This window comes from Macaca mulatta, chromosome 1 (genome assembly GCF_049350105.2).
Source record: "Macaca mulatta isolate MMU2019108-1 chromosome 1, T2T-MMU8v2.0, whole genome shotgun sequence".
Lineage (NCBI taxonomy): Eukaryota > Metazoa > Chordata > Mammalia > Primates > Cercopithecidae > Macaca > Macaca mulatta.
Genome location: NC_133406.1, coordinates 12208256 through 12233366, shown reverse-complemented (window position 1 = coordinate 12233366; position 25111 = coordinate 12208256). Strand labels below are relative to the sequence as shown.

The window sequence follows — 25111 nt, the reverse complement described above, 5'->3', positions numbered from 1 at the left end:
AATATTTGATTTTTTATCATATGCATGTATTTTTTAGAAGCTTTTTCATAATATACCACGTGTGTATATGTATAAGATTTGATTTTTTGCGGAAAGTATAGCTGCTGTGTTTGTGAACACACAAAGAGATCTTTAAACCAACCTCTCCTCTGAGATAATTTGATAAGTGATCGGAAGCTACTTGGCATTTAGATTTCTGTGAAATCCAAGCATTGACACTTGAGTGTTTTCAATGAGTGAAATGTGCTCTAATAGATAACACTTAATATTTTAATATTAATATTTTATTAAAATAAAATAACAGGTGTTTAATATTAATATTTTAATAGATATTTAATTTTTCTATTTCAAACTACATCTTTTGCTCTTTTCTCTAGGCAACGGAAACAGACACGAAAATCAGAGTGTGTACCCGGGCCTACCATCTTCTTGTGAAAAAACTGGGCTTTAATCCAAATGACATCATTTTTGACCCTAATATCCTAACCATTGGGACTGGAATGGAAGAACACAACTTGTATGCCATTAATTTTATCCATGCAACAAAAGTCATTAAAGTAAGTGTAGACATTTTCTCTCCCAAGTCATGGCTCAAATTCGTCCCATGGGTCTAATGAATGGTTAGAGCTGACATATATTTATTGGCTGAAATGTTAACATTCTTGTTCTCAGTAAATAGTTTTTCTGAAATGTAGGAGACCTTATTTTTTTTTTTTCTTTAGTGGAGTTTTAACTTGTGTAACCAACAAACTGTAGAATATAACAGAGCCTGATGAACTCGCTTGAACCCAGGATGGTGGAGGTTGCGGTGAGCCGGGATCACGCCACTGCACTCTAGCCTGGGCAACAGAGTGAGACCCTGTCTTGAACAAAACGAAACAAAACAAAAAACCACAGAACCTAAGAAATAATTAATTATGAAGCATATGAGAGCCTTCATTTAGGTCCCAAAATAGAGCATAGCGAGCGCCCTCATCTGTCTCTCCTTTTGCAGTTACACCTCATTCTCAATTTTATAAAGTAGCCATCGTCCTGAGTTTTATGACGCTACTCTGTTGCTTTTCTTCATAAATTTATTGCTTATACACGTAGATTTGATTTGCATCATCCATGGATTTTGTATTTGCAAATTCATACACTCACTGAAGTTTATTTGTGACCCCAAAATCAATACGTCACTTCTGCAGTTATTTAGACATACCCATATGCAGAGTGGTGGAAAATTTGAGTGGCCCAACCCATATTGTTCCCAAAGAGGTCAAACATGGCAATGACCTACTTTCTTATTTCAGCTCTCGTCGTGTACACAGATGTCCTTTTTGCAGTCTAATGCCATATTTTTCACATTTTTGTGCTTTTTGTTGGTGAGGTCACTTTTTAAAATGGCCCCATACTAGTGCTGTCTAGTGTTCCTAAGTGCAAGAAGGCTGTGATGTGCCTTATGGAGGAAATATGTGTGTTAGACAAGCTTTGTTCAGACATGCGTTATAGTGCCATTGGCTGTGAATTCAGTGTTAATTAATCAACAATAAATATTAGATAAAGTATCTTAACATGAACACACAGAACAAGGTTATGTATTCATTGGTAACCCTGTATTTCTCCTAGGAGCAATGCTCTGGTATTCCCTAATTTAGTGTTTGCAGTGACCTTAAGGAACATAACTACCACAAAATAATAAGAATTGACTGAATATCTGAATGATATAGTTTGGTTTTGTCTGCTTTTGAGCCTAATAAAAAGAATCATAATATTTTTATGCTTTTTTTTCTTGCTCAACTTCATTCTAAAGATTTATCTGTGTGTCTGTAGCTGTTTGTTCATTTTTATTAATGTATAATATTCTGTGGTATAACTATACCACAATTAACTGTTCTGTTGTTAATGGACATCTAGTTTGTTTCCAGCTTTTGGACATTATGAACAATGCTGCTCTGAGTATTCTTATATATGTATCTTAGACATACATGCCTGAGCTTCTCTGTAGCATATACCCAGAAGTGGAATGGTTGGCTCATAGTAGTAGATAATGACAAACTGTCTCCCTAGATTCTTGAGCCAATAATAGTAAGTGAGAGTTCCTGTCATTCCACATGTCTGATGATGCTTGTTATTGTTATCGGTATGGTTGGAACTTCAATTTCCTTTTGTCCTTTTATAGTTGGTCAAGTTTATAGTGAACTAGGGAGTTTGTTCATTTAGGCTATGGAAGCCTTCTAGTAATTTGTACGTTTAATGAATAGGGAATTCCTCTTTGTCTTTCTGTGTGTGTGTGTGTGTGTGTGTGTGTATGTGTGTGTATGTGTGTACTCACGTGTTCCTCTTTGTCTTTCTGTGTGTGTGTGTGTGTGTGTGTATGTGTGTGTGTGTGTGTGTGTGTGTGTATGTGTGTACTCACGTGTTTTCCGTAGGGAGAATGGAGTCTAGTAGGAAAAACTACTTATGAAGCAGCACCTTTGTGATACCATAATACAGCAAGCTTTGCTCTATGTCTAGTAACAGGAGGCTCTGAATTACTTTGAACTTTGGATGGTTTTTGTTTTTTGTTTTTTTTCTCTCGACTCCTATATAAAGCTTAAGAGATGTGATTGCTGTTTTTAGCAAAAAGGGGAATCTTTTCATGTTTTAAAATTTTTGCCAGGAAACATTACCTGGAGCCAGAATAAGTGGAGGTCTTTCCAACTTGTCCTTCTCCTTCCGAGGAATGGAAGCCATTCGAGAAGCAATGCATGGGGTTTTCCTTTACCATGCAATCAAGGTATGGTAGAAGAACTCTTTGTCCTGCGGAAACCAGCTTTTACTTGGGGTAGGGGTTTTCAAAGTGTGGCATCTAGACTAAGTCTGGCCTGCTCCCAGTTTCTGTAAATAAGATTTTATTGGGATAGACCCACACCCATTCACTTGTATCTTGTCTGTGGCTGCTTTTATGCTGTAACTGCAAAGTTGAGTAGCTGTGACAGAGGCTATGGCCTAAAATAGTTTCTATCTAGCCCTTTACAGAGAAAAGTTTGCTGATCGCTGACTTAGGGTATCACTGTAAATTCTCATTTTTATTTGTATTGCCCTTAGTCTGGCATGGACATGGGGATAGTGAATGCTGGAAACCTCCCTGTGTATGATGATATCCATAAGGAACTTCTGCAGCTCTGTGAAGATCTCATCTGGAATAAAGACCCTGAGGCCACGGAGAAGCTCTTACGTTATGCCCAGGTAGACAGACAAGTGTTCTAATGGATGGATTTTTCCTGTCTTTGAATGTATTACTCACCCACAGTTAGTAGACCTTCATTGTGGAATAGAAGCAAATATCGAATCATATGTTTAGATCACTGAAAATTTCTACAGAGAGTTGCAGAGATGGTGGTGTAGCTAGGGCAAGGAAGGATAAACAGACCATGCCTAGGCTGCTTCCGTATTCTGGACTTAGGTTTCTTTAAGTTTATTTTAAAATGTAAAATTTATTTTTCTTGTACCAAGTAACATATTAGTTCTAGAAAATTTACAAAATTCTGGTAAGCAAAGGAAGAAAATAAAAATCACTTGTAATCCTACCACCCAAAGTTAAACACTTGAGACTTTGTTATAACCTTTAAGTAACGGGAGTTTTTTTTTTTTCTCTTTGCAAAATGAATATGCATGCATAGGTACATGTACACACATTTTTTTTTACAAAAATAGAACTATAGATGCTTTTATGGTAATATTTTTTTCTTAGCAGTGTACTGGGAACATATTTCCATTTTACTTGATATTTTTCTACCTCATTATTTGAAATAGCTGTTCTGGATTTTCTTGTGTGGCTGTGTTAGCATTACGTGGTCCCCAATGTTACGTGTTTTGGTTTGTATATCTGTTTATGTTAGGATCTAGTGCATCTGTGGCAAAGTTCTGCAGTTCAAGGCTTGAAGTCTGTGCACATTTGATCTGTAAAAAATGAGTATAATTATAGCTAATTCAAACACCAGCTTGTTTCTCACTTACATGTTGGGCGCAGTCCTAGGCACATGAAGTATCTATCATAGATGCTGCTTCCTAGAATTCAGTTTAAGGAAAGTTGAGATCTTTACCTCAAAAGAACTTGCATTTTAATCTGTTTCAGAGAATGATGGCAAAGGAAGACATTTTTCCGACAAAGCATGTTGAGAAAGTGGTAGGATGCTTTTGTGTCTCTTGCCAACTTTGTTAATATTTTCCATGTTAGAATCTGAATTTAGCTCTGATAGAACAGCCAACTTTTCCTCTTCTACAGAAGAGTAATAAAATGCTCCGGAAGAAGGATAAGGCACTCTGAGAGTAACCACATCCTTGTTTTATCCGCCTTACTGGTAGTAAGACTAGATTTCTGAAATTGCTTATGGAAGCCTTAGGCTCAACAAAGCTGAAAGGAGTTCAGACACTGTGCCAAAGCTCACATGACCCTCCTCTCAGTTCCTTAAAAACATTTCTAGTTTCTCATGTGGACCCAGGACAGAATGTCTCATTTGGTTGTGGCAGATATAATCAAGTTCTACTTCTCAGCACATTACTTAGGAAACATTCCATAGATTTTAATTTTTTTTCCTATTAACCGTTTTTGTTCACATAGACAGAGTGCTTAGTCCTGTCTTATTCTTTGAACGCTGAGACATGGGCGTTAAACACTATTCAGTTTTGAGTCATGGTCCATCTTCTACCTAGTAGGGGCCCTTCATTAATAACTGTCAGAGAGTTCTGTTGCAGGCCAAAGGGGCATCATAGCCTCTATTGTCATGAAGTTATTTTAGACAGTTCTTAATTAACCCGTGAAATGATGTGTTTTTATCTTTTCCGTGATCTATCCAGAGGAGGCAGCCCTCTCACTTAGGAAAGGGGCTCCTTATTTGTAAGACCATTCCCATTTCAGGTTTTTTTAGCATTGTATTTTGTGCTAGACATTCTTTTGGTCTGTACTCTCTTAGCGATTGTTTACAAGCTTTCATTTCTGTATGTCATGCTGAGCTGCCAAGAGGTTTTGCCCCTGGAGGCACTGTCAAAGTGAGGGAAATCTTAATAGCAATTGCAAGAGCTTAACAATTCATCATAGAAGAATTTCCTCATTCTTAATGTAACCATGAGGGCTTCTCATAAGCCACTGATCTCTCTGTCAGGGAGGCTGTCTACCTTCAAGGTGACTTCCGTTGCCATTAAGAGAATTAATAACCAAAACAGGTATCCTCTAATAACTCCTGGGAGTCGCCAGCTCTGTAGCAATTCCTTAGGATGCGCTGAGTGCAAATGGAGCACGAAGAGCAGGAATATTATGAGGCAAATAAGAGTCAAGGGATTTTTTCTCTTTTATAAGAGAATGATCTCTTTCAGTTATTGCAAATGAGGAAGTCTGCACCCAGATTCCTGTCTGATATATTATTGAAACTGGTGGGAAGGGTACTGCCTCTGATCTTCCAAGACTCTCTAATCTCACGTTTGGGGAGGAATGGGATTTTTCTGAAAAATAATTTTCCTGATTGAGTTCAGACTGACCTGTGGTAAGTAAATTATTTTTGACAATAAAAATTTCCAGATACCATGTAATTTACGTGGAGGATCTTTATTAAATGGTACCCTAATGGAGGCCAGGCCTCCTGTGGAGTGGAAGGATTGCTGCTCTGGATAGAATGGATGTGGAATGACCCTGGAGCTTGAGAATATTCTTGATACTTTCTGGGAAAATTTTCTGTTCTTTGATTTGGCCTTGATCGCTCCCTTCGTCATTTGGGCTCACATTCTTCTTTGGCTTTCTCTGCAGCAGTTTACTTCCTTTTATAACCTACACAATCATGAGGCCCCTGTGAGGCAGAAGCAACTCTAGAGTGGGAAGAAGTAGTTTTTCTCTTTAGCTTTGTACACGTACAGATACAAGGAGTAGCCAGATGGACACGACAATTGCTTGGTCAATTTGCTTTGTAGCTTTCTATCTACTAAGCTTCCACAGTGTGCCTGGGTCTGGTCTTCCTTAGTGTGTGAAAACTGTGTAGCACCTTGGATGTATATCATGGAGAACTCCCTATTGAATAACTACATGAAAAGTAAGATGGGCCTCAGCATGCCATTGTGTATTTCTGAAATAACTGCTTTTAACTGTACTGTTTCATTTTAAGTATTGCTTTCCTGAATCAAATTCATCAGGTTTGGAACATAGCTATCAGGTGGGATAGTTTTTAGACATTGCAACCTCCAACACTTCAGTGAATTCTTTACTGCTGTTTGTAACCTCTTTTGCCTCTGTCCATAATCACATATTTTTTGCCCCCTTCCCACCCCATAAATCTGGCACATTGTGGTATTTTTCTGTGGACACACCAGATTCTTTTTTCAAGAGTGTTTGGAACACACTGCCCTGTTTTTACACAGCAGAACTCCATCCGCCAGGTAGGAATTGTCTGATTGTGTGGCTAATAGAACAAATGGTGTTTACAGGCATCAAGTGATGGAACTGTGAACATTAGAGGGACGGTTTCTTTTTTGATTACTATCTCGTTCAGGTTTTTCAACATATGAGAGTCATTGTGTTGTTATTATTCCAGTTACCTCTTTGGCCCTAAATCTTGGAGTTCTCCCCAATTCCTTCTTCCTCTCTTTCTTCTTCTTCTTCTTCTTTTTTTTTTAAATTATACTTTAAGTTCTGGGATACATGTGCAGAACGTGCAGGTTTGTTACATAGGTATACACATGCTGTGGTGGTTTGCTGCACCCATCGACCCATCATCTACATTAGGTATTTCTCCTAATGCTATCCCTTCCCTAGCCTCCCAAGCCCCCTACAGGCTCTGGTGTGTGGTGTTCCCCTCCCTGTGTCCATGTGTTCTCATTGTTCAGTTCACACTTATGAGTGAGAACATGCGGTGTTTGGTTTTCTGTTCCTGTGTTAGTTTGTTGAGTATGATGGTTTCTAGCTTCATCCATGTCCCTGCAAAGGACATGAACTCACCCTTTTTTATGGCTGCACAGTATTCCATGGTATGCATGTGCCACATTTTCTTTATCCAGTCTGTCATTGATGGGCATTTGGGTTGGTTTCAAGTCTTTGCTATTGTGAACAGTGCCACAAAAAACATACATGTGCATGTGTCTTTATAGTAGAATAATTTATAATCCTTTGGGTATAGACCCAGTAATGGGGATTACTGGGTCAAATGGTATTTCTGGTTCTAGATCCTTGAGGAATCGCCACACTGTCTTCCACAATGGTTGAACTAATTTACACTCCCACCAGCAGTGTAAAATCATTCCTATTTCTCCACATCCTCTCCAGCATCTGTTGTTTCCTGACTTTTTAATGATCACCATTCTAACTGGCGTGAGATGGTATCTCATTGTGGTTTTGATTTGCATTTCTCCCTCCTCTCCTTCTTAGTTATTGTCTATTAATACCTTTATGTTTGTCCTTTCCTTTCCTCCTGTTACCACTGCTGAGTCCAGGCCTTCATCAGGGACTATTCAGATGTTCTCCCCATTTTGTGATTCCCTTAAACATGTGACTTTGAATGTTAATCTGCAGCTTTAGAACTTTGAATAATGTCTCCCCTTTCTTCCCATGCAATTGCCTGGAAGGTTAAATTTAAACTCCACAGCATGGATTTTTGGCCCTCTGTGGCTTGGCCTCTACCACCCTGGACAAACATTACTCCAGCAAAATCAGCCTTTGTGTAGCATTAATTCATCCAGCTAATATTTACTGAAGTGTCGCTCTGAGCCATTTATTTGATTGAACTTAGAGGATCTAACTAGTAAGAGAGATGTACCCCTACCGTCTTAGAGCCTACAGCTCAGTGACACATGCAAAAATGTATAGAGGCGATTGTCACCCAGTGCAGCAAGTGCTGTGAGAGGGGAAGTGCAGGATGCTAGGAGAAGCCTGAGGGAGATTCTGACCTCAAACTAGAGGTGGTCAGGGAAAGCTTCCCAGGGGACATGATAGGTCAGGTGAGACTTGAGAGAAATAAAGGAGGTAGGCAGGCCAAGGTTTGGGAGTAGAGTGCAGTGCTTGTGGTCCCTGCCAGGGGAGAGAGATTTGCATCTAGCCAGAGTCTGGCATTGTCAAGGTACTGCATAAATGTATGTCAGATGAACAAATGTGAAGGCCTGGAGGTGAAGAGATGATGGAGAGCGTAAGGAACAGAAGTGTTATGGATGGCTGGAAGCTTGTTGGGAATGGCAGAAGAGGAAGCTATAGGAGAAAGCCAGGTCAGGTGTCTTAGTCAATTCTTACACTGCTGATAAAGGCATACCTGAGACTGGGTAATTTATGAAGAAACAGGTTTAATGGACTCACAGTTCCACGTGGCTGGGGAGGCCCCACAGTCATAGTGGAAGGCGAAAGGCACGTCTTACATGACAGCAGATAAGAGAGAGAACTTGTGCAGCGAAACTCCCCTTTGTAAAACCATTAGATCTTGTGAGACTTATTCACTATCACAAGAACAGCACAGGAAAGACTTGTCCCCGTGATTGAGTTACCTCCCACTGCTTCCCTCCCACGACATGTGGGAGTTGTGGGAGCTACAAGTCAAGATGAGATTTGGGTGGGGTCACAGCCACACCATCTCATCAGGGCATTGGATGGTGTGGTGGGGAATCAGTACCATGTCATGAAAGCAATAGGAAACTTACACAGAGACTTTTTTCACAGGGAGCAGTTGGATCAGATTTGCATTTTAGAAGCATCTTTTTGGCTACAGTGTGGAAGATGAATCAGAGACCAGAATGATTCTGGACTGTAGAGACCACTTAGTTCTTGGGCTATGAAAATGGAGGCAGGGTGGAGAGAAAAATATTGAGGTGTGATCATTAGGATGAGGTGATTGATTGAACTTGAGTAGTGAATGGAAATTCAAGGGTGATACTTAGGTTTCCAGTTTGGCAGCTGGTACCACCAGTTGAGGTGGAGAAAACAATAAAGTAATGCAATTTATCATGTGTGCCATGATCATTGTGCTTTTGTTCCTTTGCTGAATCTGCCCCCTCTCATCATTCAGCTTCTTTGAAACCTTTCTTTGCCACCATAGCTTACGATAACCATTCCTCCCTCAAAATTCATACGTACCTAGTCTATATTATGTACTCATTCAGCCCTTGACATATACTCTCTTTCTTTCTTTACATATTTTCTACCTCTCTTACGATATGGCTGTCTTGGTCATGAGTTTGCTCTAACAGGATACCAAAGACTGGGTAATTTATAAAGAAGTTTAATTAGCAGCTGGAAGTCCAAGAGCATGGCCTTGGCCCCTGGTGAGGGCCTTCTTGCTGTGTCATAACATGGCAGAGGGCATCTCATGTGAAGAGGGCAAGAGCAAGAGAGCCAGAGAGATAGCAAAGCTGCTTCCATGGTAGCAACATTAATCCATCCGTCATTCATTCGTTAATCCATTCATAGGGGCAGGGGCATTAGGTTTCCAACACAACTTTTGGAGGACACCTTCAAACCATAACAATGGCAGAGTCCTTGAGAGCATAGTCTGTGTCATACCTCCTGGTGTGCCCACCTTTGATGTCTGACTTAGCTTCATTATGGCCTCCCTGCATCTGTTTGTGGGTAGTGGTTATCCTTGTTGAGAGCTTTGAAGGCTCATCGGGTTTGGAGTATAGCTTCTCTTACTGTCCTGGAAATATTTTGTCTTGAGTTGTTATTTTTAGAAAAGAGGGAAAGGAAAGAATGGAACTTTACTCTGTCTCTACACTAACTGTTCAAACCCTAAAAGATTTCTCATTTTTCCCTCCCCTTCCCTCAAACATTCATTGAGATCTTATTTTATGCTGGACAGTCTACTAGGGGCTGGAATAGTAAAAGAAGAATAAGATACAGGTTTTTATTTTTTATTTTTTATTTTTTTTATTTTTTTGCCATCAAACAGTTTTGTTAGTGACGAGTTGTATCCATTTCTTGGTTTCAATTTCAATTCAGACTCAAGGCACAGGAGGGAAGAAAGTCATTCAGACTGATGAGTGGAGAAATGGCCCTGTCGAAGAACGCCTTGAGTATGCGCTTGTGAAGGTGAGTTACAGGAGCCTGAACTGGAGGGCTGGAGCCTCATCGTGGCTGACTGGTGCTGTTGCGGGCGGTGTGGTGCTGACAGTAGCTGGAGAAGGAGATGCTCTAGACCACTGATTCTCAACCTGGGGAGGTCCCCCTTTCTGTCCCCCAATCCCCCCACCATAGCACATTTGACAGTGTTCAGAGACATTTTTGATTGTCATAACTGTGCGTGGAAGGTATTACTGGCATCCTATGGCCAGGGATGCTGCTAAACATCCTACAGTGCCCAGGACAGCCCCAAACAACAAAGAATGTTCCCTCCCAGGTGTCAGTAGTGCTGAGGCTGTGAATCCTGTCCTGGACTAAGTTGCTGTCAGTTGGTCAGCAAGTCAGTTTCATAGTTGGAATTTTAGGCTTTAGGCAAGATCAATAATCTCTTGGCTACAGTTTCCTCATGTGTGAGTCTGGAGAATCTCAGAGTTGTTCTTTTTTTTTTTTCCTCTTTGGCTCTGGAGTTTAACATAGTTAACTCTTGCACCTTTTGAGATTCACATATTTCAATTTGTGGAGCTAGTCGGCCAATCCAAGGATCACTGAACTGGGGACCTTGAAGGAGTGGGGCTTGCCATTGAAGGGTAGGTAAGTCAGTGGAGGCTTCATGGATTTGAACTTCATTTAAGGGCCCCGTCCAGTGTCGTTTCTCCCCAGCCCTACAGCATTACAGTGAGAAAACGTACTGATTTCCCCACAGGTATTTATTAATGTATAATCTGGTAAAACACTAAGATACAAAATGTATTTTATGATGCATTTGAACTTACTAGTCCTTCTTTGTTAGCTTATTTTACTGAGGTACATTTTAAAGCATTTTTTTAATTGGCATATGAAATTGTATGTATTTACTGCATACAACATTCTGTTTTGGAAGTGTATGAGGTATTTACTTTGTATCAGTAAAGCCAGCTAAGCACTTTATCTCAATCCTCAAAATAAACATATGAGATACTATTGTAATATTCTAATTGAGGAAACTGAGGCTTATTGAATTGCCTAAATTAGTGATAGGAAGCCAGATTGAACCCGTGCACTCTGATTCTGGAACCTATGCTCTTAAGCATTTTCATGATGGCTCTGTGGAGGTAATGCAGTTTTTTTAGGTGATCTTTTTTTTCTTTCTTTTTTTTTTTTTTTTTGTCTTTTTTTTTAGGGCATTGAAAAACATATTATTGAGGATACTGAGGAAGCCAGGTTAAACCAAGAAAGATATCCCCGACCTCTCAATATAATTGAAGGACCCCTGATGAATGGAATGAAAATTGTTGGTGATCTTTTTGGAGCTGGAAAAATGTTTCTACCTCAGGTTGGCAAAAGATGGGGAGAAATTTTCACAGTTGCATCTTTTCTTTGTTATTTAATACATGCTGATTTGGGATGTATTTCTCAGGTTTTAATTTGAACAAGAATTCAGTGGCATTGGCTAGTCATTCCTGCTCTAAATGTGTTTAGGAGTCGTGTCTGGAAGAATCCATCTTTGGAGTGGTGTGGATGTTAGAAATCATCCAAAAATTCGTAGCATCATAATCTATCATAATCCTTATGTTCTAATTTTTTTTTTTTTTTTTTGAGACGGAGTCTCCCTCTGTCGCCCAGGCTGGAGTACAGTGGCACAATCTCAGCTCACTGCAACCTCCGCCCCTCCAGGTTTAAGCAATTCTCTGCCTCAGCCTCCGGAGTAGCTGGGATTACAGGTGCATGCCACCATGCCCAGCTAATTATTTTGTATTTTTTTAGTAGAGACGGGATTTCACCATCTTGGCCAGGCTGGTCTTGAACTCCTGACCTCGTGATCCACCCGCCTTGGCCTCCCAAAGTGCTGGGATTACAGGCATGAGCCACCATGCCCGGCCTTATGTTCTAATTTTTGTATCACCTCTTACCCCCAATGCCTATCTCTCCCCTCCAAAAGTAAAATAAAACCCAAGATAAATGTAGAGTTACTAACATTAAGACTTGATTTGACCAGGCACTATTTATCTGTAAGGATGCATATTTTGAGACAAATGTTTCTGTTTTAAATAAGAGTACATTAGGGGGTTTGTTTAAAGTAAAACCAGAACTCTTATTCTGATTTACAGCAGCTACTAACCACATCAGCTAACACATACTTGTTAAGCATGTAGGTTAGTGACTGCAGCATTTCAGAAACTAAAAGGCCCTCATCTTGCCTAAATGTAAGGCTAGATTTTTTTTTTTTTTTTTTTTTTTTTTTGAGACGGAGTCTCGCTCTGTCGCCCAGGCTGGAGTGTAGTGGCTGGATCTCAGCTCACTGCAAGCTCCGCCTCCCGGGTTTATGCCATTCTCCTGCCTCAGCCTCCCGAGTAGCTGGGACTACAGGCACCCGCCACCTCGCCCGGCTAATTTTTTATATTTTTTAGTAGAGATGGGGTTTCACCGTGTTAGCCAGGATGGTCTCGATCTCCTGACCTCGTGATCCACCCGTCTCGGCCTCCCAAAGTGCTGGGATTACAGGCTTGAGCTAGATTTTAAGTGAGTTGTAAAGCTGGGGATTGAGAAGAGTAGGCTGGGAATGGGCTCATGGTGGAGAAGCTTTGGTCCTGAAGGATACATAGAACTCTTGGATAAAAGATAGAGGGCCTCCTAGACAGAGGAAAAAGAAACAAGCAAAAGTTCAGAAGAAGAAATTGCAACATTTGATTTCTAGCCTTGTTTTCCTTCTGCTGTCCCTTATTATTCACTGGCTTTCCCTCCAGGGAGCTTATCCTTTATTCTGCCTACTGTCAAAAGACTCCAGTGTGGCTGTCTTGAAGTCAAAGCATGCATTCTTAATGCATGCCCAAATTTCACAAGTGGCCATCAGCAGTTGTTCCTGTGGTTTGGGAAAGATGCCTGGTTCTATGCTTTTTTCCTCAGGTTATAAAGTCAGCCCGGGTTATGAAGAAGGCTGTTGGCCACCTTATCCCTTTCATGGAAAAAGAAAGAGAAGAAACCAGAGTGCTTAACGGCACAACAGAAGAAGAGGCAAGTCGTTTTGTTCAGGCCTATGGGCCTTCAGTGAGTTGACCTGGAAGACCTGAGGTGGTGGTAGGGGCCTAAGCAGTCAGGCTTGGCTGTGTTCGTTATTGAGGATAAAATAGAGAAATGATCCCACATCTGTCGCTTTTTTAACCAAATATTAGAATACTCTGGGACTTTCTTTTGAATGTAGCTTTATCACATTTTTAATATAGATAAAAATTTTCAATCAAAACCTATGTTTTCAAGACAAAGCCATTTCATTCCTGTATTCCTTCATTAACCGGTCATTTACAAAGCTCCCGTGATGTGCCGAGTACTGTGCCGGGCACTACTCACCATAAAGGTCTGTCCCTGCCCTTGAGGCAATTGAGTCATGCTTGTTTTTAGAAAACTCCTAACTGAATAGTCTCTCTCTGCTGGTGATGTCCTTGGCACCACTTCTGGATTCAATTTAATTCTTGTTGGCTGCACCACCAGAGTAAATCATTAAGCTTTTTGACCTTGTTTAGCTCCTTGTGAAGCTCGGGCAGCTTTGGCCTCTAGGATTCTGAATTTTTAAATTGATCTGTGTGCATAGCTCAGACAAATAGAGTTGATAAAAAACCTTCTTGTTTTGCTTTTTTTCTTAATTTGGGGGAGTGGTGGGGGATGCTGACTGTGCATAGAACAGCAGTGCTGAGGAAAGGTACTCATGTGCCCTCTGCCTGGGCTTTTGTAGTTTTTCAGATTTGGATGGGACACACACGTACAGTTAATGTGTTGCCCTCTCCCCTGCCTCTCCCTTAATTGCTAACAGTAAACATTTGTCAAATAGGTTCCCCCCGACCCAGAGTTAAGGCTGTGGTCTTCAGCTGTGGGGCTGTTTTGTGTGTGAACATCAGCTGTTCTTTGAAAGGATGGGACCCCTGATCTTGGTTGAAGCCCCTTGGGGTAGCCCGTTAGGTGGGCCTCCTTTGAACTGCTTGGGCTTTTGTTTCCAGGTCTGTCTTTGAGGTGTTCTTGGTTGTATTGAGTTGCTTTCTGCGCTGGCCCCTGCCTTGCTCTGGAGAACTAGGTGCTCTGCCCTGAGCAACCCTGCCTTGCTGAGCTGCTTGGCTTCCTTTCCAGGACCCTTACCAGGGCACCATCGTGCTGGCCACTGTTAAAGGCGACGTGCACGACATAGGCAAGAACATAGTTGGAGTAGTCCTTGGCTGCAATAATTTCCGGTAAGTTAGGACCTCACCTCTTTCAACCCCTTTACCATTTAAAAGTAAAAACTTTTTAACAGAATAATTCTTTAATGGGTGGGAAGAGTAGGGCATGGCAGTGGATGTTAGAGGTTATTTTTTATTTCTTTTTGTTTACTGTGTTTTGTACTTTTCTTCAGCGAACACAGCATTTCAGATGAAATAAGTTAGTAATTAACCGAGTTCAATAAGGACATAAAGAACAGTAAAAGCTATTCAAGTGGGGTGGAAACCGCCCAGAGGATTCCAGGGGTTGGATGTTGGGACAGAGGCGCTAATGGCCGGAATATCAGGCTCCTTCCCATGGCCAGTGGTGTTCATCATGTCCTCTTTTTCGTTTCAGTAAACTCAGATTTTAGAACCAAGATCTTATGAGACCTTGGCTAAATGGAGTTTTACAGGAAGGCCTTCTCTGTACAAGTCTCAGTTGGCTTTGCTTAAAGCAGGACCCTGTGTTCTTGGTGATGATTAAGCTAGATTTTGGAATGTTATATACAAGTAAAACCCCTTTCCGATATATCTCATTATAATTAATATTCATAACAAAGTCATTTCCATGTGAGAGCTGATGACCTGTAGTAAGTATATGTTTCGCGTAGATTTGAACTCTTCTTTGTAATGAAAACCTAATAGAAATAATGCTTTCTTATATCCATGTCCAGCCAACAGTCCTTTTGAGTCATGGACTTCTTTCCAATGTGCTATTTTCTCTAGATAGAGAAGAAAATTGACTGGAGCTGTCCCTGTACTCCTCAGTTCTCTTCTTTGCTGTCAAGTAACAATTACCTGCTAAGCTCTCTCCGTGCTGTCAACATTTGTGTCCATCTCTGCCTTCAAGGCTAATTAAATACAGCAAAGAACCTTTCAGGAAGGCTGGAGACAGAGGAGCAGTGTCAGGAAGGCATTTTTTCTGCATCTGACTGTCTTCACAAGCACTTCTATTTACCTGCTCACTTACTGTCTAAAGACTTAGCATTCTCTCCTAGTCCTAGAAATGAGGAATACCATTTCTATCCATGTACTTACTATTGTTTTTTAAAGAGATAAATTTCTTGAAGATAGATAGTTGTAATGAAATTTTACCTATATAATAAATATCTGGATAAGGTGTTCGCTTCCTAAAGTCTACAAAGCATTTCTGCTATTGGCTTACCTTTGCAAACCTGAGGTTGTTGGTTCCTGTTTGCATTTATCACAATCAGTTAAAATTTCACTTCAGTTAATAAATGTTTATAGATCATCTTCTACATACCAGGCATTATGCTAGAGACACCAAAATGATTTAGTTGACTTTTCTCCTTGAAAAAGTTTACCGTTTCTCAGCCTAAATAGCCAGATACATGTTCAGCCTTAATAATGGGACAGGAGCCACTGAAGAAAGTGATTTGTAGGTAAACTTCCTAAAAGTGATTCTTGAGATATCACTGTCATGTGCTTTATCATTATTTATTTTGATCAATGGATACTTAGCTGAGAGTATTATACTAGCAATGTTGATTTCTCCAGTAGAGACATTTTAGAAGCCAGGGAACATTGTGGCATGTCTCCAGGGTGCTGCTGGAACTGAATGTCAGCAGTTGTGAAGATGCTTATTAAGCCTGAGGCTTTTACTGCAACAAACCCAGTTGCTATATGTTGGGCATTGGGGATTTGCTTATCTTTGCTAATAAGTCTAACTGGAGAAACACCTTCTGATGAAACGTTACTTTCATTTTACAAAAACAAGTGAATGTGCAAACTTTGTGTCAAACATCCCTTTGGCTTGTGTGTGATAACACATAGACTCTTCCATTGGTGAGTTTAATTTTATGGTGTTAGCTAGTAGACAAGTGTCCCTGGAGATTGTCTTATGGAATAATGTGTGCTTTTACTGTCAGTACCAGGCCAGTATGCTTGAAAAAATTACCCAGCCTACTGAGTCTAGCAAACTATCCTGTATCTAATCCTTCTCTTTCCTGGCGTTTTATCATTGTTGCAGTGAACCTCACAAAATGATAACAATGTTTTTTCTTTGTGAGGATAAAAGAAATAAAGAGAGTTAAAAGTGACAGTTGTGTTTAGAGAGAAAATTTATTTTTTAAATGGGGAAGATATGATGCAATAGAATTGCAAATTTGAGGATTTGAATAGAACTAAGGATGTATTCACCGAGAATCTACTATTACCTACCATTTTTTTTTACCATGTCCCAATTTATACAGTTCTTTTATATCACTGATTTTTTTTTTCTTTATCATCTTTTTGTTGTTGTTATTTTGGTTCCTTTCCTTTCTTTTCTTTCATCCTTCCTTTCTTTTCATGGTTTTGATCCTACTACCCTGCCTGTTATTGTATTTCTCCTTTTATAGATGAGAAAACTTAGGCTTAGAGAACTTGAGAGGTTTCATCATAGTCCCATGGCTAGCAAGTGTCAAGCCACATTCAGGGCTTTTGGTTCCAAAAGCTGAGACTTTGTAATATGTCACCTTACTTTACAATATTTTTTTTTGACTTGAGTTGTAAACAAGTATAATGTCTAGTATTAACACAGGCATACCTTGTTTTATTGTGCCTCACTTTATTGAGCTTTGCAGATACAGCATTTTGTAAAAATTTGAGTTTTGTGGCAATCCTGCATAGAATATGTGTCTTGATGGCATTTTTCCAATAGCATGTGCTCATTTCACGTCTCTGTGTCACATTTTCCTAATTCTCACAATATTCCAAACCTTATTCTGTGATCAGTGATTGATGTTACTGTTTTAATTGTTTTGGAGTACCATGAACCACACCCATGGAAGATGGCAAACTTAATCCGTCAATGTATATGTTTTGACTGCTCCACTAACCAGCCATTCCCCATCTCTCTCCCTTTCCTCGGGCCTCCATAGTCCCCGAGACACAACAATATTGAAATTAGGCCAGTTAATAACTCTGTAATGGCCTTGAAGTCCTCTAAGTGTTTAAGTGAAAAGAAGAGGCACACACCTCGACTTTAAATCAAAAGTTAGACATGATTAAGTTTAGTGAGGAAGGCATGTCAAAAACTGGAATAGGCTGAAAGCTAGGCCACTTGCACCAAATAGCACAGTTAATGCAAAAGAAAAGTTCTTAAAGGAAATTTAAAATGTCCCTCCAGTGAATACACAACTGATAGGAAAGCAAAACAGCCTCATTGCTGGTATGAGGAAAGTTTGAGTGGTCTGGTTGGAGATTAAACCAGCCACAATATTCCCTTAAGCCAGAGTCTCACCCAGAGTAGTTTGGCTTTGTTGGAGCAATAACAAATTGAAGAGAGCTCCAACCATCTTCAATTTTGTGAAGGCTGAGAGAGGTGAAGAAGCTGCAGAAGAAAAGTTTGAAGCTAGCAGAGGTTGGTTCATGAGGTTTAAGGAAAGAAGTCATCTCCTAATATAATGGTACAAGGTGAAGTGCAAGTTAACACATCTGTTTTCAGCATGGGTTTACTGAATATTTTAAGCCTACCGTTAAGACCTACTGCTCAGTAAAAAAGATTCCTTTCAAAATATTACTCCTCATTGACAGTGCACCTGGTCACAAGAATTCTGATAGAGATATACAAGGAGATGAATATTGTTTTCATGCCTGCTAACACAACATCCATTCTGCAGCCTGTGGATCAAGGAGGAATTTTGACTTTCAAGACTTACATTTTGTAAGGTTGTAGCTGCCATAGATAGTGATGGATCTGGGCAAAGTAAATCAAAAAACCTTCCATAAAGGATTCACCATTCTAGATGCCATTAAGAACATTTGTAATTCATGGGAGGAGGTCAAAATATCAACATTAACAGGAGCTTGGAAGAAGTTGATTCCAACTCTCATAGATGACTTTGAGGGATTCAAGACTTCAGTGGAGGAAGTAACTGCAGATGTGGTAGAAATAGCAAGAGTAAACCAGAAGTAAAAGTGGAGCCTGAAGATGGAAATGAATTGCTACAATCTCATAATACAACTTCAACAGATGAGGAATTGCTTCTTATGGCTGAGCAAGGCTGAGCAAAGAAAGTAGTTTCTTGAGATGGCTATGAACAGTGTTGAAATAACAACAGAGGATTTAGAATAAATAGCACATAAACTTAGATGATAAAGCAGTGGCAAGGTTTGAGATGATTGGCCTACAATTTTGAAAGAAGTTCTGTGAGTAAAATGCTATCAAACAGCATCACATGCTACAGAGAAATCTTTTGTGAAAGTCAGATTCAGTTGGTGTGGCAAAGGACTTCACTGTTGTCTTATTTTGAGAAATTGCCACAGCCGCCCCAAACTTCTGCAGCCACCACTCTAATCAGTCAGCAGCCATGAGCATCAAGACTCTCTGCCAGCAAAAAGGTTACAACTCACTTAAGACCCAGATGATCATTGGCATTTTTTTTTAGCAGTATTTTTAAATTAAGGTATATATACATTGTTCTTTTAGACATAATACTATTGCACACATAATAGAGTACAGTATAGTGTGAACATAAATTTTATATGCATTGAGAAACCAGAAAATTCATGTGACTCACTTTATTGAGATACTTTATTGTAATGGTTTCGAGTTAAACCTATAGCATCTCTGAGTTATGTCTGTATTCTAAATTCCCCTCAAGAAATAATGTAGAATATTTGGAAATATTTTTGATTAATTCCGTTGAGGTTAATTTTACATATACTCTGTAATAATAACTAGGAAAAGACAAAGGACATTTTCTATTACAGATAATGCACACTATTTAATTATGTAAGAAAAATATGCTATTTCAAGATACATTTTAAAGGTATACATCTAATATTTTTAAACATGGGTCTGATAACCAGTGTTTATTAATATAGCTGTCTAGTATAAGTAAAAAAGCAGTATATGACTGAGCATGAAAATAATTCCAAACTGTATAATGTTGGAACATTCAGCTGAGTGAGGAACATGACTATACCTAAGTCAAGGATATAATAATCCAGTCTCTCCTGAGCACTTCACATGCTGATAATTATTTAGAGACTTTGGATCCATTTTTTTGAAGGGGAGAACAACAATTTGTTTTGTTTATTTTTTTAAAAAAGTAATAGAAATGGCAACAGATCCCATTGGCACTGCTTAAGTACAAGTTGGAAAACCATGGCTGGGGAATGTAGACTGGATGGAAACACATGCCATCTTGTGGTGGCGTATGTGAATTGCAGGAGCAGCAGATAGGCTGCCACCTTAGTTAACTGAGAAATAAAGGGTAAAATGACAGTAAGTATCAGGTACCTTAAAAGGATGCAGATGCAGTTTTATTTTCCTTTTTAAATTTCTTCTGGAGACGAAAAGGACTTTTTGTCTCATATTATTACAGTATTTATTTTTGAAATTCGATGTATTCTTAAATAGTATGAGATGCCTTTGCTAAAACATTCAGAGCAACTTTTTTTTTCCTGGATTTGTAGCCGAATTAAATGTTTGCTCTCATAGCTCTATTCTAAGCACTTAAAAAAATTTTTTTTATAGAGACAAGGTCTCGCTAAAGTTGCCCAGGCTGGACTCAAACCCCTGGCCTCAAGTGATCCTCCTGCCTTGGCCTCTTAAAGCACTGGGATTACAGGCATTAGCCTCCATACCCAACCTCTGTTCTAAGCACTTTAAAACAAATACTGTAAAATCAACATCTTCCGTAACATTCATTTTTATTCTGTTTAGCTTCCCATGTGGGGAAATACAAGAATGTGTATAGGGAGAGGCTTACAGACATAGGGTATGGCTCAAAATGACAAAGGGAAACTGAGGGAGAGTCAAGGAAGATGGGGTTATGTGTAGGGGTAAAACAGGAGGTTGTGGTAGAGGTGAGAGGGAATAGAGAGGGATGGTGGGAAGAATGGTAGCAGGCACAGAGGGCAGGGCTGGATCTGACGTGTGCCCTTTTCTCTGACTTAATATACCCTGGGATTCCTAGCTGGTTCAGGACTGTGGGCCCTCATAGTGCTGGTCTCTGCCTAGACTTCCCTGTTTCCTTCAGCTAATACCCACTTAATTTTTCAAAATTCATTTCAGACTTCCCCCTAGGATGCTTCTAAGTGTCACCCATTTTGGGCCTTCCATACATAGTACACTGTAAATGCTTTCGTTGTAGTGCTTGCCACACCATATTCTAATTCAGAGCTTCCCAACAGTTTCTCAACTCAGATGTGCCAGGAAACCCATTCTCTTTCCTGCTCGAGAGTGGAGTTGGGCCTCTGTCCTAGATTGATTGCCCAGGGCTATGAGCAACTTCCTTTGTGCATCCCGGTACCATAAGTGTCATTTTCTATGTGTGGAAAAAGTGGGAATTGCTCCTTAATCAGTAGTACCTTCCACCATTTCCCCAGCAAGACGACTTTGAAGGCAAGCTAATAAGCTGGAAATTGAACTTGTCTCCCAGGCCCCCTGGCTCAGTGTTCTCAGTTGTCGTCTTACCTCACTGATCAGTGGTTATGGTTCTCTCCTGCTGATTTCTCCTTCTGGGAGTGGTCTTTAAACACAGAAATGTTCTGGGGCCCAACACAGACCTCTTCCCTGTCTTCACTATCTAGGTTTGTGTTTCTCAGACTGTAATGTGCCTTCTTGTCACCTGGGGATTTTGTTAAAAGTCAGATTCTGATTAGGGTAGGTCTGGACTGGAGGTTCTGCATTTCCGACAAGCTCTCAGGTAGGGCTGGTGCTGCTGGTACAGGAGCACACCTGGAGTAACAAGGCCTGGGGTGGGCTGAGGTCGTCGCATTCGTTTTGTGACTTCAGTATCATCTGATGTACTGACAAGTCCCAAATTGTATCTCCACTGTGGATCTCTCCCCCAAACTTCAGACTTACATATCCAGTTGACTCCCTGACAGCTCCATTTGGATATCTAAAGAAATCTTAAATTTAATATTTTGAAAGCAGAACTAATTGCCACCATTTTGTGAACACCTCCCCAGCTCTCCCCTATTTCAAGAAATAGCAACTTCATTTTTTTTGCTGCTCAAACCGAAACTCTTGTGTCATCCTCTCGTCGGATGACCCACATGTAACCCATCAGTTCTCCTCTCACAGTATTTCCAGGATCTGACCACTTCTCACTGCCTATACTGCTTCTTGTCTGGATTTTTGCAGCAGCCTAATCAGTCTCTCTGCTTCTCTACCCTGGACTTGTTTCAGTCCAAAGTAAATCTGTTAAATCAAAGTCAGATTTCTTACACCACTGTTCAAACCTTCCAGTGAATTCTCTCCTCATTCAGTAAAACTCAGAGCCCTTGTAGTGGTCTGCAAGGCCCTTGTGTAGTGGGTATAATCTGGAAGCTGCCCGGACCCCACCCCTGGCCAGTTAAATCACACTCTCTGGAAAATGGAGTCCAAGCTTCAGGTGGTTTGATTTTGAAAAGCCTCCCCTGGTGATTCTGATGCAAAGTCTATGCAGGCTCTGGCCTTTTCCTCCTCCTCTGAACTCATCACCCACCACTCTCTCCTTCTCCATTTCTGTTCCAGCCACAACAATCTCCTTGCTCTTCCTTAAACATGGCAAGCATCCGTATAAGATGTTCTGAGAGAAACACTCTGAAACAAGAAAAAGTAGTGAGAGCAAGATGATTCTTGCCATCGTACTGATGAGTTTTAGTTGAATTTTAAAACATACAATGTTAAAAAAAATCAGCTTTGAAATATATGCCTTTTTGTCTTGATTTAAAAGCAATATGCTATTTTTCCTAGTGTTGTATGTGACAGTCTATGCTTAGTCATTGTTTAACAAAAGATCCAGGTACTAGACTTTCTTCAATATGTTAAAAAGAAAAAAAAGTGTGTGGTACCGTCTCCTCCTGCTGTAACCTGCAGTGGTTATACATCATTAACACCTCCAGCGTGCATTTGCTATCGAGTTAGTGCCAACAAAGCTGAATATACTTATCATTGATTTGAAGATGTCTTACTTTTTGTTGAAGGTTCCATATGTCATAGTTTTTTTTTTTTTTTTAACTCTTTTTAAAAAAGTAATAGGAGTACAAGCTAAAAATCCAGTGGTATGAAAGGGCATATAGTAAGAAGCCAGTCCCCTTCCTGCCCCAGCGTTCAGCACCCGTTGTTACCAGCCAATATGTCATGTCGTAGGTCTTAAACCTTCTTTTTTGTTCTTGTTATTTAAACGTTTTTGCCTATTTAATTTTAAGAATTGTTGATGTAATGAAATGAGTAAAAATGCATGCCATGCGTTTTTCAGTATCTTTTAACAAATAGAAGAAGATTAAATTACCAAAATGACATTAAGGGTACTCTGTAAATCTAAAATAGAGGTAATTCCTAGAACATTTTCCGGGGCAGACATTCCTGTTTCCTCTGAGTTCCAGGAAGCTGTCTCCTCCCTGAATTGAACTTTGTCTGGCACTGTTCTGTTCTCTGAGAGTGCGCTCCAGGCTTCCTCTGCCCCAGGGCCTGTTCTGTCTCTCCTGTGTGCCCATCGAGAGTCAGCCTTCCCTTTGAGTCTTGCCCTCTTGCCCTCGGTGACCTGCACCCTGAATCATTCTCCCTCTTTTTCTTGCCTTAAGTAACCAGAGTTCCCTTACAGCTGTTCATGTGCAGGACCTGACCTCTTTTTCATGATCATCCCCATTGGCTTCCATGTTCAACAGATATTTATTGAGGAGCTTCCCTAGCTCTTTTTATTGGCCTAAATGGATAAGATAATGGATTTTGGAGTGAGATACTGATTCGATCCCAACTCTGCCTCTAATTAGTTGTGTGACTAGACAGATTGCTTAATTTCTCTGGGCCTCTTCTCATTAAAATGAGACCCATAGTAGTGCTTTCATTATAGAGTTACTATGAGGGTTAAATGAGATCGTTTATGCAGGCTGGGCCCTGTGGCTCAAACCTGTAATCCTAGCACTTTGGGAAGCCGATGTGGGAGGATCGTTTGTGCCCAGGAGTTTGAGACCAGTCTGGGCAACATAGGGAAACCCTATCTACAAAAACTTTAAAAATTAACAGGGTTTAGTGGGGCATGCCTGTGGTCCCAGCTACTCTGGAGGCTGAGGCAGGAGGTTGAGGCTGCAGTGAGCCGTAATCACACTGCTGCATTCCAGCCTAGGTGACAGAGTGAGACCCTGTCTCAAAAACAACAGCAAAAGAGATTGCTTACGCAAAAAGCTTAGCACAGTATCTTTCAACAGATGAATGGATAAGCCAAACGTGGTATCTCCATACAGTGGAATATTTTTCGGCCTTAAAAAAGACTGAACTTCTGACATGCCTCGAAACATGGTTGGACTTTGAAGGCATTGTGCTAAGTGAAGTTAGCCAAACAGAAAAGGATGAATACTGTATTATTCTACTTACATGAAATTCCTAGATTAGGCAAATTCATAGAGAAAGAAAGTAGAGTAGAGGTTACCAGGGGATGGAGTAGAGAGGGTGCCAGAGAAGAAGGGGTAGTTATTGCTAAATGGTTATAATGTTTCTGCTTTGGGTGATAAAATAGATTTGGACATAAATAGTGGTGATGGTTGCCCAACATTGTAACTGAAATTCATGCTACTGGATTGTACATTGAAAAATGATTAAAATGGAGAAGTTTATATTATATATGTTTTACCACAATTAAAAAAAAAACATACCAGAAACCATTGAATTACACACTTGAAATGGGTGAATTGTATGGTCTGTGAATGATGAGTCAGTAAAATTGTTTAAAAGCAAGCTTAGCATAGTGCCTGGCATATATGTAGTAAGTACTGAATAAATGGTAGTTGTGGTAATCCTTAATATGTAGTGGGCATTTAAAGTTGATTCTAGGCATTAGAGCAATATTTAATGGTTGAAATTAAAATGTTTGTTTCAGTTTTGTCTCTAATGGGCTCTCATTAATTTTCTCATATCTCATTTCTGTGCCTCAGAGTTATTGATTTAGGAGTCATGACTCCATGTGATAAGATACTGAAAGCTGCTCTTGACCACAAAGCAGGTACTGTGCAACTGTACTTTGGGCATTTCTCTAAATGTGGTATCCCCAGGTGCCTGTCATTTCCCTAGTTGTCTGTCAGTGAATAGTGATGCCTGTGAGGGATCTGTGGGACATACAGACAATCAAGTGCCAGCTCCTGCACAAGGTTGCTTTTGTTGCCATTTCTAATGGGGTTGAGAGAGGAGAGTGAGTAACTATGGAACCAAGTGCTGGAGATGGGGAATGGGGACAGACTTCTTTTTTTTTTTTTTTTTTTTTTTTTTTGAGACGGAGTCTTGCTCTGTCCCCCAGGCTGGAGTGCAGTGGCGCGATCTCGGCTCACTGCAAGCTCCGCCTCCTGGGTTTATGCCATTCTCCTGCCTCAGCCTCCCGAGTAGCTGGGACTACAGGCGCCCGCTACCTCGCCCGGCTAGTTTTTTTTTTGTATTTTTAGTAGAGATGGGGTTTCACCGTGTTAGCCAGGATGGTCTCGATCTCCTGACCTTGTGATCCGCCCGCCTCGGCCTCCCAAAGTGCTGGGATTACAGGCTTGAGCCACCGCGCCCGGCCCAGACTTCTTATAAGAGGACAGTTGTATTAGATTTTTTTTCTGTGTGTAGTCATTTTTATATTTCTTCTCACACTGTGATATATTCAAGTCTGGGAAATCATGAGCTAAATATACCTTCTATTGCATGGCTTCCTAAAACTATGGCAAGTATTGCAACCTTAAGTTATAAATCTTATTTACTACCAAAAGCAAACAGTAAATTGAAATTCCCCAGTCGGAAAAGATGTCTTAGAATTAGAAACTGGTGACAGGCATGGTGGCTCACACCTGTAATCCCAGCATTTTGGGAGGCTGAGTCCGGCGGATCACTTAAGGTCTGAGTTTGAGACCAGCCTGGCCAACATGGTGAAACCCCGTCTCTACTAAAAATATA

The 25111-nt window shown here is 40.3% G+C and overlaps 1 protein-coding gene across 5 annotated transcripts in view; it reads left to right on the top strand.

Annotated features, from left to right (window-relative positions):
- MTR (5-methyltetrahydrofolate-homocysteine methyltransferase) overlaps window positions 1-25111 on the top strand; it is a 107852-nt gene that overhangs the window by 56349 nt on the left and 26392 nt on the right. For all 5 annotated transcript variants that reach the window (XM_077998301.1, XM_015127036.3, XM_015127046.3 and 2 more), the window contains 8 exons: window positions 378-557; window positions 2642-2758; window positions 3070-3210; window positions 9923-10012; window positions 11202-11354; window positions 12926-13033; window positions 14138-14238; window positions 24121-24188. In XM_077998301.1, coding sequence (XP_077854427.1) covers window positions 378-557; window positions 2642-2758; window positions 3070-3210; window positions 9923-10012; window positions 11202-11354; window positions 12926-13033; window positions 14138-14238; window positions 24121-24188 — 958 coding nt within the window. The remainder of the gene's footprint in view (window positions 1-377; window positions 558-2641; window positions 2759-3069; window positions 3211-9922; window positions 10013-11201; window positions 11355-12925; window positions 13034-14137; window positions 14239-24120; window positions 24189-25111) is intronic.